The sequence below is a fragment of the Pelophylax lessonae genome (genome assembly GCF_965119305.1).
Source record: "Pelophylax lessonae genome assembly, chromosome: 5".
Taxonomy (NCBI): domain Eukaryota; kingdom Metazoa; phylum Chordata; class Amphibia; order Anura; family Ranidae; genus Pelophylax; species Pelophylax lessonae.
Window position 1 is genome coordinate 37,037,752 of NC_138772.1, and position 16,349 is coordinate 37,054,100.

At 44.4% G+C, this 16,349-nt stretch overlaps 1 protein-coding gene across 1 annotated transcript in view; it reads left to right on the forward strand.

The window, feature by feature from the left end:
• AGMO (alkylglycerol monooxygenase) overlaps positions 1-16,349 on the forward strand; it is a 388,184-nt gene that overhangs the window by 118,139 nt on the left and 253,696 nt on the right. The window contains exon 4 of the mRNA XM_082259080.1: positions 12,964-13,067. Coding sequence (XP_082115206.1) covers positions 12,964-13,067 — 104 coding nt within the window. The remainder of the gene's footprint in view (positions 1-12,963; positions 13,068-16,349) is intronic.

Here is a 16,349-nt window from a genome sequence, read left to right on the forward strand (position 1 = left end):
TATCCTGTGCAGAGTGCAGAGCTGTGGGAGGGACTCAGCAGGCCCCACCCACCACATGCTGCCCTTAGAAAACTACAGGAGGGGGCGGAGACAAAACCAGTCCCCCTGCACAAGAGGAGAGAGCAGCAGTGAGCGGTCTTTATTACAGGAGGCTCCTGCACAGAGGGATAATGTCACGCTGGAATACTGCACAGATCTGGAAGAAATACACAAAGCAAACCACGATTTTTAAAAGTCCAATGTTTAAAGTCCAAACACAGTCTTTTTTTTCCCCCATACAGTATGTAAGAGAACTGCTGTCAAGTTTTAATGCTGTCTGTGTCCCCATTAGGGACATTTCCCTTATCTACTGTCCTGGTGACCCCAGGAAATGACAGAACTCGTCAAAAAAAAAAAAACTATATATATATATATATATATATATCAGATAAAAATTGAGTGAAAGATTAACTGTAGTCAAATAATAAATTTTTAAAGAGGACTAGTTACATAGTTAGTGAGGTTGAAAAAAGACATCAGTCCATTCAGTTCAACCTATGATGTGTGTGTGTTTGCTGTTAACCGTACATTGTATACCCCTGTATGTTGTGATCTTTAAGGTGCCCATCTAATAGTTTTTTGAAACTATCAATGCTCCCTGCTGATACGACTGCTTGTGGAAGAGAATTCCACATCCTTACTGCTCTTACAGTGAAGAACCCCTTACGCACTTTAAGGTTAAACCGCCTTTCCTCTAGTTTTAGTGAGTGGCCACGTGTCTTATTGTATTCCCTTACTCTGAATAGTTTGTTCCTTATGCTAGGGTCGCCAGTACAGTATTTGTACATTGATATCATATCCCCTCTCAATCGTCTCTTCTCCAGAGAGAATAAGTTCAGTGCTCGTAGTCTTTCCTCATAGCTAATGTTCTCCATTCCCCTAATTATTTTTGTTGCCCTTCTCTGGACTCTCTCCAGTTCCAGCACATCCTTCCTAGTGCAGCGGGGACACCGATGGAAGCCTTAGTTTTAGAAGAAACTTCAACTGGGGGTTTCTGTTCTTTTGAGCACTGTTTGGTTAAAGCAAGGGGTAGGCAACGGTGACGAGGTGGACGACTACAGAAATAACATGGAAAAGATCAAAGATCACTAGGGTGCAGTGCTTTTTAAAAAGTAGGGAAGGCTTGAAGAGTTCGGGGGGTCAGCAGAGTTTAGGGGTCATTACTAAGTATCCCAGAGTTTAGGGTTAGTAGTAAGTATTGGGGAATTTAGGGATCAGTAGTAGGTAACACAGAGTTCAGAGGTCGGAAGTATGTAATATAGTGTGGCTAAATGGGTGGGAGGGACTAAAGGGGCGTGGTTAAAACAACAACAAAAAATGTGCCTCCTTGTACTTATAAAATCTGCTTTGATTGCTGTGCCACAAGCTGAAGGCTCACGGACACAAACCCCAGCACAATCATTAAAAAAAAAAAAAGAATAAAAAGCTTCCATTACAAATAGTTTTGCACAAACTGTGTGTTTTACTAAGTGTAGAAGGATTCAGGAGTGCGTTTCATACAGAGTGCAAGGTTCAGGAGTGCTTTACGTACAGAGTGCAAGGTTCAGGAATGCGTTACGTACAAGGGGCAAGGTTCAGGAGTGCATTTCTTACAGAGTGCAGGGTTCAGGAGTGCGTTTTGTACATACTGCAAGGTTCAGGAGTGCTTTACGTATTGAGTGCAAGGTTCAGGAGTGTGTTTCATACAGAGTGCAAGGTTCAGGAGTGCGTTTCATACAGAGTGCAAGGTTAGGATTTGTGTTTCATACAGAGTGCAAGGTTCAAGTTTGTGTTTCATACAGAGTGCAAGGTTCAGGAGGGTCCAGGGTTCAGGAGTGTGTTTCATACAGAGTGTAAGGTTCAGGAGTGTGCAGGGTTCAGGAGTGTGTGTCATACAGAGTGCAAGGTTCAGGAGTGCCTTTTTATACAGAGTGCAAGGTTCAGAAGTGTGTTTCATACAGAGGGCAAGGTTCAGGAGTGCTTTACGTACAGAGTGCAAGGTTCAGGAGTGCGCTAGTACAAGGTACAAGGTTTAAGAGTACATTTGGAGTGCGTTTCATACGGATTGCAAGGTTCAGGAGTGCATTTCATACAGAATGCAAGGTTGAGGGTGTGCATTTTACAGAGTGCAAGGTTCAGGAGTGTGTTGTACAGAGTACAAGGTTCAGTAGTTTGGTAAACTGCAAAGACACCAATTAATTAAACAGCATACAGGAGCCAAGGCAAGAATGGTGGCATCACATGGATAACAAATGAGTGCAGCCTAGAAGGACATGCAGCAGTGTTATCATCCATCCACCACAGCCAAGGATTGGTGGGCAAGCCGGCGGACGTACGGCTGCAATGAGAGTGAGAGTGAGTGCAGCTGTCAAATCTAACCTCTGATGTCGGTGATGGGTGGGGCCATATGCATTTCAGGGGCTCCGCCCCTTTGTCGTGCAACCCCTACATTGACAAACAGCCTGCATTTATACATTGCTAGCCGGGGGCAGGACCAACTGTAACTACTGCAGGTGCACCCACAGCGGTGTAAAAATTCAGGTTTATTATAATTCAGGTTTATTATACACCAATGTGGGTGCAAATGCAGTAGTTACAATTGGTCCTGCCCCTTGTGACCTCCTTCCCCGGGCAGCAATGTATAAATGCCGCCTGTTTGTCTTTGCACGGGTTGCCTGACAAAAGAGGGGAAGCCCCTGAAATGCATATTGGATTTGACAGCTGCACTCTCTCTCACACTCATTGCGGCCGTACCCCTACCAGCTTGCCCACCAATCTCTGGGTGTGCTGGATGGATGTTCACACTGCTGCGTGTCCTGCTCGGCTGTTAACATATAATGAAGTAATGCAGGACAAAGCCCCTGTACACCAGGACCGCGGGACAAAGGTTGAATTGTGGGAAAGTCCCACCCAATCCAGGACTGTTGGGAGGTATACAGGAGTCAGTAGTAAGGAAAGCAGAGCTCAGAGGTCAGTAGTATTTAGGAAAGTGCAGGGGGCAGTAGTAAATAACAGAGGTCAGCAGTTTGAAGTATGAACCGCAAAGTGCAGGAGTCAGGGGTGATTAACCGCTTGTCGACCGCCGCAAGTACATATACTGCGGCGGTCAGCCCCGGCCAGGCAAAGTGACGTATATATACGTCACTAGCCTGTCACCGGCTTGTGAGCCAATAGCGGCCGGCTTGTTCACTAAGGAGTCCGTGCGTGTGACCGGCGGACCCGATGTCCGCCGGTCACACTGCGATCGTCGGTGGAGAGGGAGAAAGGCAGGCGGCTAATGTAAACAAGCCGCCTGTCATTCTTCCCTGTGTAAAAATGGAGATCAGACGGTTCTACTATGTAGGACCATTGATCTCTGTTCTTGCAGTAGTAGCCATGTCCCATCACAGTTAGAAGCACGCCCCTAGGACACACTTAACCCCTCCCTCTCCAATACAGTTAACCCCTTCCCTGCCAGTGTAATTTTTACAGTAACAGTGCATATGTATAGCACTGATTACTGCAGTAATGTCACTGGTAACCCCAAAAGTGTCAAAAATGTCAGTCAAGGGTCCGATCTGTCCGCCGCAATGTCGCAGTCCCGCAAAAAAAATCGCAGATCGCCGTCATTACTCGTTAAAAAAAAAAAACACCAAAAATTACAAAAATCTTTTCCTTTGTTAGTAAACTTGATAACTTTTGCGCAAACCAATCAAAATACGCTTTTTGCGATTTTTTTTTTACCAAACATATGTAGCATAAAACAAATTGGCCGAAAATGTTAAAAAATTTTGATTTTTACATTTTTTTGGGGGGGAATTTCATATAAAAAAATTTGAAAAATATTGTTATTTTTGCAAAATTTACGCTCTTTTTTTGTTTATAGCGCAAAAAGTAAAAATCGCACAGGTGATCAAATACCACCAAAAGAAAGCTCTGTTTGTGGGAAAAAAAGGACGTCAAATTCGTTTAGGTATAGCAACGCACGACCGCGCAATTGTCCGTTAAAGTCACGCAGTAAAAAATCGCAAGAAACCCCCTGGTCAGGAAGGGGGTAAAATCTTTCGGGGCTTAAGTGGTTAATGCAGAGTGCCCCACCAACTTTGTCCTTTAACCCCCCCATCCTCCTCCAGCCCTTCCAAAATCATCATGTGGATCAGGAGTAGGAGTAAGCGAGTATAAGGTAAGTATAAGGGCAAGTGAGTAGAAGGAGGTGCTGAGTAAGGGAATATAACTGTACAAAAGTACGTGACCCTTTAGACATTATTCCCTTTTCTCTATGGAAAGGATCGGTGTTTATCACACAATCACTATCCAGCCTGTTCTTCGTGTCCAGTGGATGTTTCATGCTGTTATAAAACACTAGTTATTACTCCTTGGGGGTAATCATCTCACCCAGCCATTGCAGGTGATGCACTAATCGGCTCTTACATTCATTCACAGCTGAATAACAAAAGAAACGAATTACACTTTTGCAGTACATGGGTGGTCCATTGTGCTTTAATACCGGTGCCAAAGTATTTTGCTTAGCCATGCAATTTACTTGTGCTGGGAAGGTCTTCACACATGCTAAAAATACAATAGAAATTGTTCCCAATCCAGAAGCAGCCATGGACAATTTTTCTTTTTTACATTTTGATCCGTGTCTTTGTTTTAATACACAGGACAAAGTTTTAAATAAACAAGATAAATTGTGGTCTAATTAAATGTATGCTCCAGTCAAATTTGAGATAAAGTCCGTGGCAAGCATACAAGGAGCCCTTTAGATGGTTAGCAGCAGGGCTTTTTTTCAGCGGGAACGCGGGGGAACGCAGTTCCGGCACCATCAGTTTGAATGTATGCAATGGCAAAGGGGTGCTGGGGTTAGTGGGGTGAGCTGAATGGCCTGTTGATGCTGACTGCTGGGGGATCTATTGTTGCTGGGAAGAATCTATTGTTGCTGGAGGGCATTTTGTTGTGGGGGGGGGCTATTGTTGCAGTGGGGGATTTATTGAGGGGGGGAGGCAATTGTTGCAGGGGAGGATTTATTGTTGCTGGGGGGATCTATTGCTGGGGGGGAGGGTCTATTGTTGCTGATTCCAGGGGATCTATTTTACTGCTTTTCTAGTTATTAACAACTCTTTACAAATTACCTAGAACCACAAAATGATACTTGTTTCTGTATTCTCTAAAGGGGGGGGGGGGGTACTGGGAGATGGGTAGAGGGTGGAACCAAAGGACAGCGCTCGGGGGTGGGTAGGGGGGGGAGACAAGGGGCGACTCAGAAGAAGGGAGTACCTGCACCTATTCTCTGAGAAAAAAAGCCCTGGTTAGCAGGGTAGCTGTGTAGGGGTTAGGCTTATCAGGTAGGGAGATGGGTTACTGTAGTTAAAGGGAGTGATAAAGGCTCTCAAAAAAGAAAGCCAGTCTTGTGTTAGAGCCCTCAAACAAACTTACCAGGTAGGGCGAAGATATAGGGGTAGCAAATCCATAAATGGAAGGTTCTCAACCCACTGCTGGGCCATGGCCTCCTCTCTCCTGGACTGGTCCTTCATCGAGCTGTAGATCTCCTAACCCCCACAGTGCCTACTAGCTCTCATAGTGCCCCCCAAACTCCCACAGTGACCCTCAGTGCCACCTGAGCACCCTCAGCCTCCACAGTGCTCCCCAACCTCCCACCGTGCTCCTGACCTGCTGCAGAGCCTCTAGCCATCCATAGTTCCTCAACCACCAACAGTGTCCCACAGTGCTCCTGACCTCCCATAGTGCCCCCCTTCAGAAACCTCATCCCTTAAAGGGCTGCTAAGTCTACCACACAGTCCCCTAACCCACTTCACCACCCCCATCCCTCCTGCAGAGACACCCATACCTGTCCAGAGCCTTCCAGCATTGCACAATAAATGTTTTAGATTCCTATACTTTTATTGTGTGAGTATAAACTTTATTCTTTACTGTTGGGGAATAAAAGGGTTTGGAGGAATTAAGCAGGCCCTGGTCTCAAAAAGGTTGAAAACCACTGCTCTGTAAAGTAGTACTCAACCTAAATACTGTAAGACAAGCCCACCTAGTAGGGTTGAGGAAAGGTAATGTAAGAAGTGATACCTAGAAGTAATGTCTAGTAATGCCTAGAAGGCCTGGTGGAGGTAATAGGGATCTTGTATCATCAGGATAACTGATAGAATAATTTGTCACCAGGATTGCCTTGTCTAAATGATTACTGTCCACCACATGCCAACCCTGACTTATGGTAGACTGGGTAGACAGACCCATAGGCTGGGCATGGCTCCATTGTCTTATTCCATGTTGGACCAATGACAGAATACATGGAAGATAGAGGATTCTTTAGAACTGTCTGGTAAGTAAGAAAACAAGAACCTTTGCTAATTGGAAGAGTGGGTTTGATAATAAAGCTGGTAGTGAATACACCCAAGACAGGGCCTCTGTGAACAGAGGGGATTCCCCTGCAGAGGAACTACTGAAACCAGAATAATATTAACCATAAGTATACAGATGCACACATGTATGGAAATGTATGTTACAGCAAAGTCCAGTTGCAGGGACAATGTGGTGTTCAACTTGGTGTCAGAAACCTAAAGAAATGATCATCGGGGATAAGGAGACCTTCCAGCCATTGTCCAACCAGCCTGGAACGCAGCTCCTCACACGTGGAAACAGTGGGGTGACACTGGAACTCAGTCAGTCTATCTACTCTGCATCTTAGTAACTCCCTAGTAGTTTTTAATCTGTCATGCAACCGGACCTCTAACTAGTAGAAATAGTCATTGAATGCCTAACCTGGCTCCAGTCTGTGCTGGGCATTGAGCCCTGAACTATAAAATCTCAGACCAAAAGGGACAGGTTAACTAGAATAACAAGAGCTACATATAAACTTTATTGCAATTAACAGGTTCACCTACTAATATACTGGAAGGTGACCACTACACGTGTACAGTAGCACAGACCTAGCTACTGTATCTGGAACATTGCATGTGAGATATTAACAATAGGACAGAGACAAGCTGTCACAAGGATTCAGATACACACTCAAAAAGCCATGGGCAGCTGCAGTTGAACTATTAGAACATATAAATACTTGTTTAATAGTCTCTGCTTCTGGTCTGAGAGAAAATTGGGCAGCTTGCTATGGGGGACCCAGGAAAGAAGGAGGAGCCAAGAGAGCATGTGGAGGTCCCCAGATAAGGAGGTTCGGGCCGTTCTGTGCAAAATCATTGCACAGAGAAGGTAAGTATAGCATGTATATTATTTTAAAAAAATGAATCTTTAGAATTACTTTAAGAGTGGAACTCACTCCTACTTTGTAGAGCTCCCCCTTACTTCCTGTTGCACCTCTGAAGCAGGAAATTAAAGGAAATCTCTTTGAGACACAGGAAAAAATTAACTAGCACTTCCCTACTTTAAATGAAACTGAGGAAGAGGGAGGGCCGTTTTCCCCAAAAAAACAGTCCCAGGGAAGGGGGAATGGGAACAAGTGAAAATGAACTGGATTTTTAGGGTACCATCTTAACTAATGGATACTTCACATAGAAAGTTTTTATATCAAAATTTTATTCCAAAAAAAAAAAATACACATTAAAAAGGACAAAGGTCCATCATCGATACATAGCTTCAAAGGTGGATAACTGTGAGACAAAGTATGCCATGTAATGTTCAGACGTGCATTCCTCTACATGTTTCACGGAAAGACCACTTCTTCAGGAGGATATAAATGCACTCTATAGATGTTAACATAAACGAGTAAACATAAGCCAAGAATTTCAAAACAACAAATATATAATGATATAGCTTCACTTATACATCGCAAATGTGGGGAAGGGTTGGGCTCACCTGGGGACAGCATGGATCAACACCCCTCTAGCGGGTCAGCCACCAAAGACTCTCACCAACGGACATGGGAGACACTAATAATGGTAGAGTGACAGTAGGAATTTTAATATTATGTAGATATTGGCAAATATTTCCATGGCAAGAAAGGAAAAGTGAACAGTGGAAGGGGAATGGGAAAGAAGGGAAATGGGAGGAATTAGAGGGAAAGGGAAGGGAGGGGGGGGAGGGAAAAGAAAGGGGGGAGAAAAGGGGGGGGGTATGGAGGAGGAGGGGGGAGGACAGGAAGGATGTGAGGGGTGAGGGATCACCCTGAAAAAAAGCAAGAGGCCAAACCCAAGGAGAAAACCATTGGTGCACTCCAGTGAGTTAGTGAAGCATGGGGAATATCCAATAAATAATACTATAACATGAGAGATTACAAGTAAACATCGTCCACCTTCCCTACTTTACTAAAAATGTAAAAATATATATATTAGCTATGCATTGACTCCCCAACCACCTCTTTCCTATTGTATAGTTCGGTAAGAAATTACAAGTGCTTATCAATATTACATTAGCTATGTTGGTCTTTGGCATGGCCTGTTAAAACAAGTATGTTTATTTTTCCATTTTGCACAATCCTGAAAATCGGAGTCTATTTCAGGCTTGAGTGTTAGAATTTGCTCCTCTTGGCTGCCATCCCATACATAAAGTGACTTATAATCCCTCACTGGGCACATGCTACGGAATGATGAGTTTTCCCCTACTCCGCCACAGCTTCTGTTCTGCCTTCTATTGCATCATGTATCTTCTCACAGTTGCATCAAGTTTTTTTTTTTTTTTTTGTGCCATGGCAAAAACTTGCATTTGGACTGCCTGTCTAGAGTGGTGCAGCTGCTTCTATTTTTGGGTCAACCTCAAATCACAGCTGGAAGTTTAACCATGTGCTGAAGGCTGAAGAGAGGCTGCTAATTTGGTTTAGTCAGCATCGGTCCCCAATCAATGTGACAGCTTTCCTTGCTGCTATAGCACTCATATACTTGTGGTTATGACATCATTGGGGAGATGACTCTGAAATTTCCTAAAGCCTGATTTGTAAAGCAGATGGTGACGGGAATAGACTAAGGCTCATACAACAATGTCATTCAGCTCTAGCAATTATTACGTCTTTGTGTATATAGTCTGGGTACGATACTTTTATGTGTGTGTCTAAAAAGACATAGATCAGCAATTCTCAACCAGGGTTCCATGAAACCCTGAGGTTCCTCCAGCAGTTGCTAGGGGTTCCTGTGGATAGATGACCTCCCATGTCGACATAATGCAAGCGCGCCTCACGCAGCGGCCATCTTTGTTTACCTTCTGACACGCCGATATGCCTGCTTGTTTCCCGTCAAATGTGAGTGTATTTCTTATTATAATAAATTGTGAGGCTTTAACTACTACACTATGGTAGCCTTTTCATACCTCTGAGGTTAAGCTGACTGGTTTCATTCACTTTACCTTTGGGTTGGAAGTCCACCTGACTGTAATGGTGGAGTACCACTTCATCTGGATTACCCACTACACTTCTGGTCCATCAGCATTGCAGTTATGGCCTGCTCTTTTCATATGTCCTATTGACCTCTCTATAATTTGAGAGTCTATACCATCTGGTAAGTAGGGATGATCGAACTTTTCAAAAGTTCGGTTCGACCAGAACACCCAAACTTCCCAAAAGTTCGGCCCGGATTTCAGAACCCCATTGAAATCAATGGGACCCGAACTTCGGTAATCAAAAAACACCATTTTGAAGCCCTAAAACCCAATAAATGCCCCTAAAAAGTGCCTAGGGTTCTGGGTCATGCCCCAGGGACTATTAATCACACAAAAAAAAGTTCTTAAAAATTGTAATTTTTGATAGAGAGCCAATTATTGAAAAAAATTATTGAAAAAAAAAAAAAAAGAGATTTCTTTGGATTTAGTGCCTGGGGGGTCTAAAAGGTGTACCAGTGAAGTTTCAGCTCTGTAGCATGTCCAGAACCAGAAAAAAAAAGGTCGTTTGTATTAGAATTAATATAGAACAGGGATATGGCTCCGCTATTTTCACACCTTGCCGGTTTTGTAACAAGCGTTTTTTTGGGCATTTTTTGGGGGTTATTGGAGGCAGGCATAACATCAGAACTTCTGTGTAGGGGTATATATACACACATCCATGTATGTATATATACACATACACATATATAGGTGTGAAAGTAGCAGAACACTATACTTGCGCTAATGAAATAATTAACACCAATATGTCTCTGCTCCTATTACACCAATATATGTGTATGTGTAAAATACATATAAGTGTGTGTGTATATATACCCCTCCAAAGACCCACAAAAAATGCCCAAAAAAACGCCTGCAATAACACACCTGGGCGTTTTTTTTTGGCGCAGGCGTTTTTTTGGGCATTTTTTGTGGGTCTTTGGAGGAATGAAAACATCTGAACTTCTGTATAGGGGTATATATACACACACACTTATATGTATATATACACATACACATATATAGGTGTTACAGGAGCGGAGCCCTATGCCTGTTAATTATTTCATTAGCACAAGCATAGTGTTCTGCTACTTTCACACCTATGTATGTGTAGGTGTATATATACATACATGTGTGTGTATATATACCCCTATACAGAAGGTCAGATGTCATGCCTGACTCCAAACATGTCCTCAAAAAAGCCCTATAAACGCCTGCAGCACAAAGCAGGCTGACCGGCGAGAAGCCATATCGCTGTTCTATAAGTGACCTAAGAGAAACGATCTTTTCTCTATAGCGGTCACCCTGACATGGAAGGGTTTGGTCACCCTGCCATAGCAGTCAGGGTCAGTTCACCCTACACTACACTACGGTCACCCTGGCACCTAACACTTTCCCTACAGAAACTAGATTATTAAAGCTAACTAAAGTGGAAAATAGCACCCTAACTACACTAGATATCCCTTTCCTCACACTAAAAATTGCTAAATGACACTTTGAAGCAGAAGTAACAGAACTGCTTTCACTCTCTTCCATGTCCTTGTATTACAATGCTAGGAATTTGGCGGGGCTATCTTATATACTGGGGGGGCATATTCACTACTGATTGGCCTCTGGACCCCCTAGTCACTCCAATCATATTCCTAGCATTCTCCTGCCCCCTCAATTGGCTTTTACTGATGGTTCTGGTCCAATCACGGGCTTTTAAAGCCCATTTCCTGTCCCATTGCATTTTGGTCGGTTCTGGTTGCCGAATTCCGAACTTTTTCAGCAAAAAGTTCTGAATTCGGCCGAATTTCGAACAGCCAATGATCGGGTCGAACCGATGGTCGACCCAAACCGTTCGATCATCCCTACTGGTAAGCAGGATTGGCTCTTTCATCATCGTGGTGACGTGTGTTTTGTTCACTGATTCAGATGCGAATACAGTCTGAATTTCTGCCTGAATTTGCACCAAAGATGCACAGGACCCTTTTTAGGCACAGCCGCCTCAAAGGTGTGTGTACTGGCTTCACTGAGAAGGTTGCCACCTCATCCCTTTAATCCAGGACACATATTATTCACACGGGTTCTGAGGCAAATATAATGCACTTAGGGCACTAAGTGAGTTTAATTGCCACCTTAATCAGCCACACAACCTGACCTGTATGATTAACCACTTAAGCCCCGGAAGATTTTACCCCCTTCCTGACCAGGGCCTATTTTGCGATTCGGCACTGCGTGAATTTAATGGACAATTTTGCGGTCGTGCGGCGCTGTACCCAACAGTCAAGAATGGTGGTGGAAGTTTCATGGTCTGGGGCTGTATAAGTGCTACCGGCACTGGGGAGCTACAGTTCATTGAGGGAACCATGAATGCCAACATGTACTGTGACATACTGAAGCAGAGCATGATCACCTCCCTGCGGAGACTGGGCCGCAGGACAATATTCCAACATGATAACGACCCCAAACACACCTCCAAGACGACCACTGCCTTGCTAAAGAAGCTGAGGGTAAAGGTGATGGACTGGCCAAGCATGTCTCCAGATCTAAACCCTACTGAGCATCTGTGGGGCATCCTCAAATTGAAGGTGGAGGAACGCAAGGTCTCTAACATCCACCAGCTTCGTGATGTCATCATGGAGGAGTGGAAGAGGACTCCAGTGGCAACCTGTGAAGCTCTGTTGAACTTCATGCCCAAGAGGGTTTAGGTAGTGCAGGAAAATAATGATGGCAACACAAAATATTGACACTTTGGGCCCAATTTAGGAATTTTCACTTAGGGGTGTACTCAATTTTGTTGCCAGCGGTTTAGACATTAATGGCTGTGTGTTGAGTTATTTTTGAGGGGACAGCAAATTTACACTGTTATACAAGCTGTACACTCACTACTTTACATTGTAGCCAAGTGTCATTTCTTCAGTGTTGTCACATGAAAAGATAGAATAAAATATTTACAAAAATGTGAGGGGTGTACTCACTTTTGTGAGATACTGTATGTGCCTGTGGTGCTGGAGAATCTCAGTTATTACAGGTGTGTGCAGATTATTGCATTGGGGTGTGCACCCCAAAGCTCAAACACACATGCCTTTCTCTGCAGCCTCAGCTGCACTGCAAAGTGAATAAATGCAGCTTCCTGTTCTTTCAAAGACTGAAGCATAGTAAATGGAGTAAACTATGCTTCAGTTATGATTGAACACAGTGAGTGTGTTCGCTATGTTTATTTAAAAAAGGAAGGGGCAAATGACAAACTGATTAGCCCCTTCCCCCTCTCCCCATCCTGAAACATCCCCCACAGCAGCTGGGGGGAGAGGAGAGAAGGGTAGCCAGCAGCACTGTGGTGGGGGGGGGGGGGGGTTGTGCAACACGGGGGAAAGCCTAGGCTAGGCAGTAGGGGGAATCGGCACTGCACACCCGCTGAGCATGCCTGTGCTAAGTTGTACAAATATAAGGGGCAAAGGAAGGAGGGTTGGGGATTTACTAAACTTGTCCTTGACCACGAACTTACTGTATTGTTCATCTAACCTGGATGATGGCCCAGGCTGTCTTTTTTCATCTCTATTTGCTTTTATGGGCAGTTTTATAGACAGGTAGTGCCTTTGTTATTGATGCACATGGTGGTTCTGCACTTGGCTTGCGTTACTTACACATTTTTTTGTCCCACCCCCACAGAAGTGAACATTATTTGGGCCGGTCATCAGACTCATCACAGCTCAGAAGACTACAACCTGACTACAGCCCTGAGACAATCCTTCCTTCAGAAATACTTTTCTTGGGTAAGTGGTGATTGCTTGATAAAAAAGAAAAAAAAAAAAAAAACATTGGATGTAATAGGCGTTTCTGGTGTTTTTTAAGGCTATGTTGATGGACTTTTGTTTGCATAAAAGTCTATGGGAATGCAAAGCCTACTTGATGCAGGTCAGAAGGAGGTCAACTACAAGTCAAATGCATCTGACACATTCTGAAAAATCTTTGAAGCACCTCAAACTGATGTCATTAATGCAAGCCCAAAGCCTGTTGACACAGGTCCTTAAAGCGGAATTCCACCCGACTTTATTAAAAGTCAGTAGCTACAAAAAGTGTATCTGCTGACCTTTAATAAACACACACTCATCTGTCCATTGATCCAGCAATGCGGCCCGCGGGAGCTTTGGATCTCTCCCTCTTCTCCCCGCGGTGCCGGCTGCGCTTCCTTAATGGCCGGGCAATCTTCTGGGACCTGTGACTTGGGAGGGAGGGGGAGAGGTGGTGGGAGCGGGTACCTAATAAATTCACAGTGCAGCGCTAAAAACAACATGAGATATGCAATATATGAATGCAAAAAGAGAGTCCCAATGTGAAAGAGGTGATCATGCAAACAGACACCACATGATGTGCTCCACTCGGTGAGTCCTCCACCAGCCACACTGTCTTCTCACCTCCAGAGTAGCCCCTGTGTCACCAGAAGGGCCAAACAAGCAGAGACTCTTGGGGAGTATGTGGATATCATACGCAGATGAAACACTCTCAGAAGACCTGGGATCCTTACTCAAAGACTGGTCCAATCGCTCACCATAAAATAAACATAATACTGGATATAGAGTGTAATGTACTAAAATACTTGCTTTATTGAATCACATATGAATAAAATTACAGATAAAGGCACTGAAACCAGTGCACGGTGCAGAGCTGTACAGCAAACACAACCTCCGACATGGATGGCGGGTGACGCCACCGGCTCCTCCTCCCTCCGTACGTGTTACGTCCCTGTAGGCGGGACTTCATCAGCTGATGTGAGGGAGGAGGACGTGATCGCATATGTAGGAAAGGAGACCTCGCTGGGTCCAGCCCCAAAGCTAGACGCAAACATTGCACTGCAACCCGGAAGACACACGCCCACCGTGGTCATGGTTACAGGGGACTCAACTAATGAGCATAGAGACAGTACATAACAATAGCATCCCCACGCGAGTGACCGGCGGGTCCGATGTCCGCCGATCACTCGCGATCTCCCGCTAGAGAGGGAGAAAGGCAGGCGGCTGATGTAAACAAAGCCGCCTGTCATCTCCCTGATGTAACAGCAGAGATCATACGATCCATACGATCAAAAGATCATACGATCAAAAGCCACACCCCTTTACAGTTAGAAGCACGCCCCTAGGGACACACTTAACCCCTTGCTCTCTAATAACGTTAACCCCTTCCCTGCCAGTGTAATTTTTACAGTAAAAGTGCATATGTATAGCACTGATTACTGTAGTAATGTCACTGGTCCCCCCAAAAGTGTCAAAAATGTCAGTCAAGGGTCCGATCTGTCCGACGCAATGTCGCAGTCCCGCAAAAAAAATCGCAGATCGCCGCCATTACTCGTTAAAAAAAAAAAATAATAAAAATGTCAGAAATCTTTCCCTTAGTTAGTAAATGCAATAACTTTTGCGCAACCAATCAAAATGCGCTTATTGCGATTTCTTTTACCAAACATATGTAGCAGAAAACAAATTGGCCTAAAATGTTAAAAATTTTTGATTTTTACATTTTTTTGGGGGAATTTCATATAAAAAAAAATGTGAAAAATATTGTTATTTTTTCAAAATTGTCGCTCTTTTTTTGTTTATAGCGCAAAAAGTAAAAATCGCACAGGTGATCAAATACCACCAAAAGAAAGCTCTGTTTGTGGGGAAAAAAAGGACATCATTTGGGTATAGCGTTGAACGACCCCACAATTGTCCATTAAAGTCACGCAGTGCCGAATCGCAAAATAGGCCCTGGTCTTTGAGCAGCCAAATCCTCCGGGGCTTAAGTGGTTAAGTTTTGGGGTGCACACCTATGGTTGGGAATATTTCCTTGTTCCCTCTTCAGAAATCATGCAACGTGTAAACAAGCCCAAAAGTGCCAGGTATTATTCCTACCCTAGCCGCTGCCTCTGCAGCTAAAGGGGAAATGTCTGGAAGGGGGCAAAAAAAAATATGCGGCTCAACTGCAGGGTTTTACTGCCTCTCAGCTGCTAGTCCTTAGCTATTGTGCATTAAAGTAACCAAAGTAATAATTAGACCCCAAGGTTGCCAAAACACCCCAAGCTTTATGGCGGCCGGGAAGAGACAGGAACTACATCATGGAGCTCTCCCAATTGGTGTCCCCTAAAATTACAAACAGCCACTGGCTGACTCGGCCCGCCATATTGCACTTATATTGAACTTATATTGAAACTTTCACTTTTGGAAGGACTGATCCTTTAATGTGCTCCACTAGAGATCTATGTCACAGCTAAGCCCTTGCAGCATCACCTTATCTGACTGCAAAATAATTTTCTATTTTTAAAAATAATTCCCCCCGGGAACAAATCGCTTAGAACAGCATATCTCTTTAAGCAAAGCATAAACAAGCTGAGCTCTACTTAATTCCACCTGTTCCCTCTCCTGTGCCAAGACAAATATCTGAGCGGCACAGAGGGGCAGCGCTGGAGCGATCGGCATGTCTTATGGCCTGTGACAGTTTGTGTTGCAGCAGGTGCCTGGGAAATCTGTAGGATCGTCTGGCCCGTGCTTATGTATAAAACAGGAAAAGACATCTTACAGCCTGGCACTTCTTCACGAAGCTCCCAGCAGAGGCGTAACTAGAACCTTCAGGGCCCCGGTGTAAGAAACCATGAAGGGCCCCCCGGACCCCTGGCTGGGGCCCTTCTCTTCAAGCCTGGGGCTCTTCCCACTGATCCTGGGGCCCTTTACTCTCATTGCGGGGCCCTTTTATTACGGTCCCGCAGCAGGACCCTTTCGCAAGTTCTGCAGTGGCCCCCTTCCCGCCATCTTGGGGCCTCCCCACGGTGGTGGAATGCCAGGGCCCAGTCGCAAGTGTGACCTTTGCAATCCTGGAAGATCATCCACTGGTGTCAGTAGTTTTTATTTTTTGGTATTTTAATTGTATAATTTTTTATCATTTTATTTTATTTTTTCACAATGTCACTGACTATGACTCTGTCCATTCAGAAAAGGAAGGAGCTGGTAAATTACATATTTACCGACCCCTTCCTGGTTCTTTACTGTGACAAATCCCCTGCAGCAGCCGGCAGGAGAGGGGAGGGA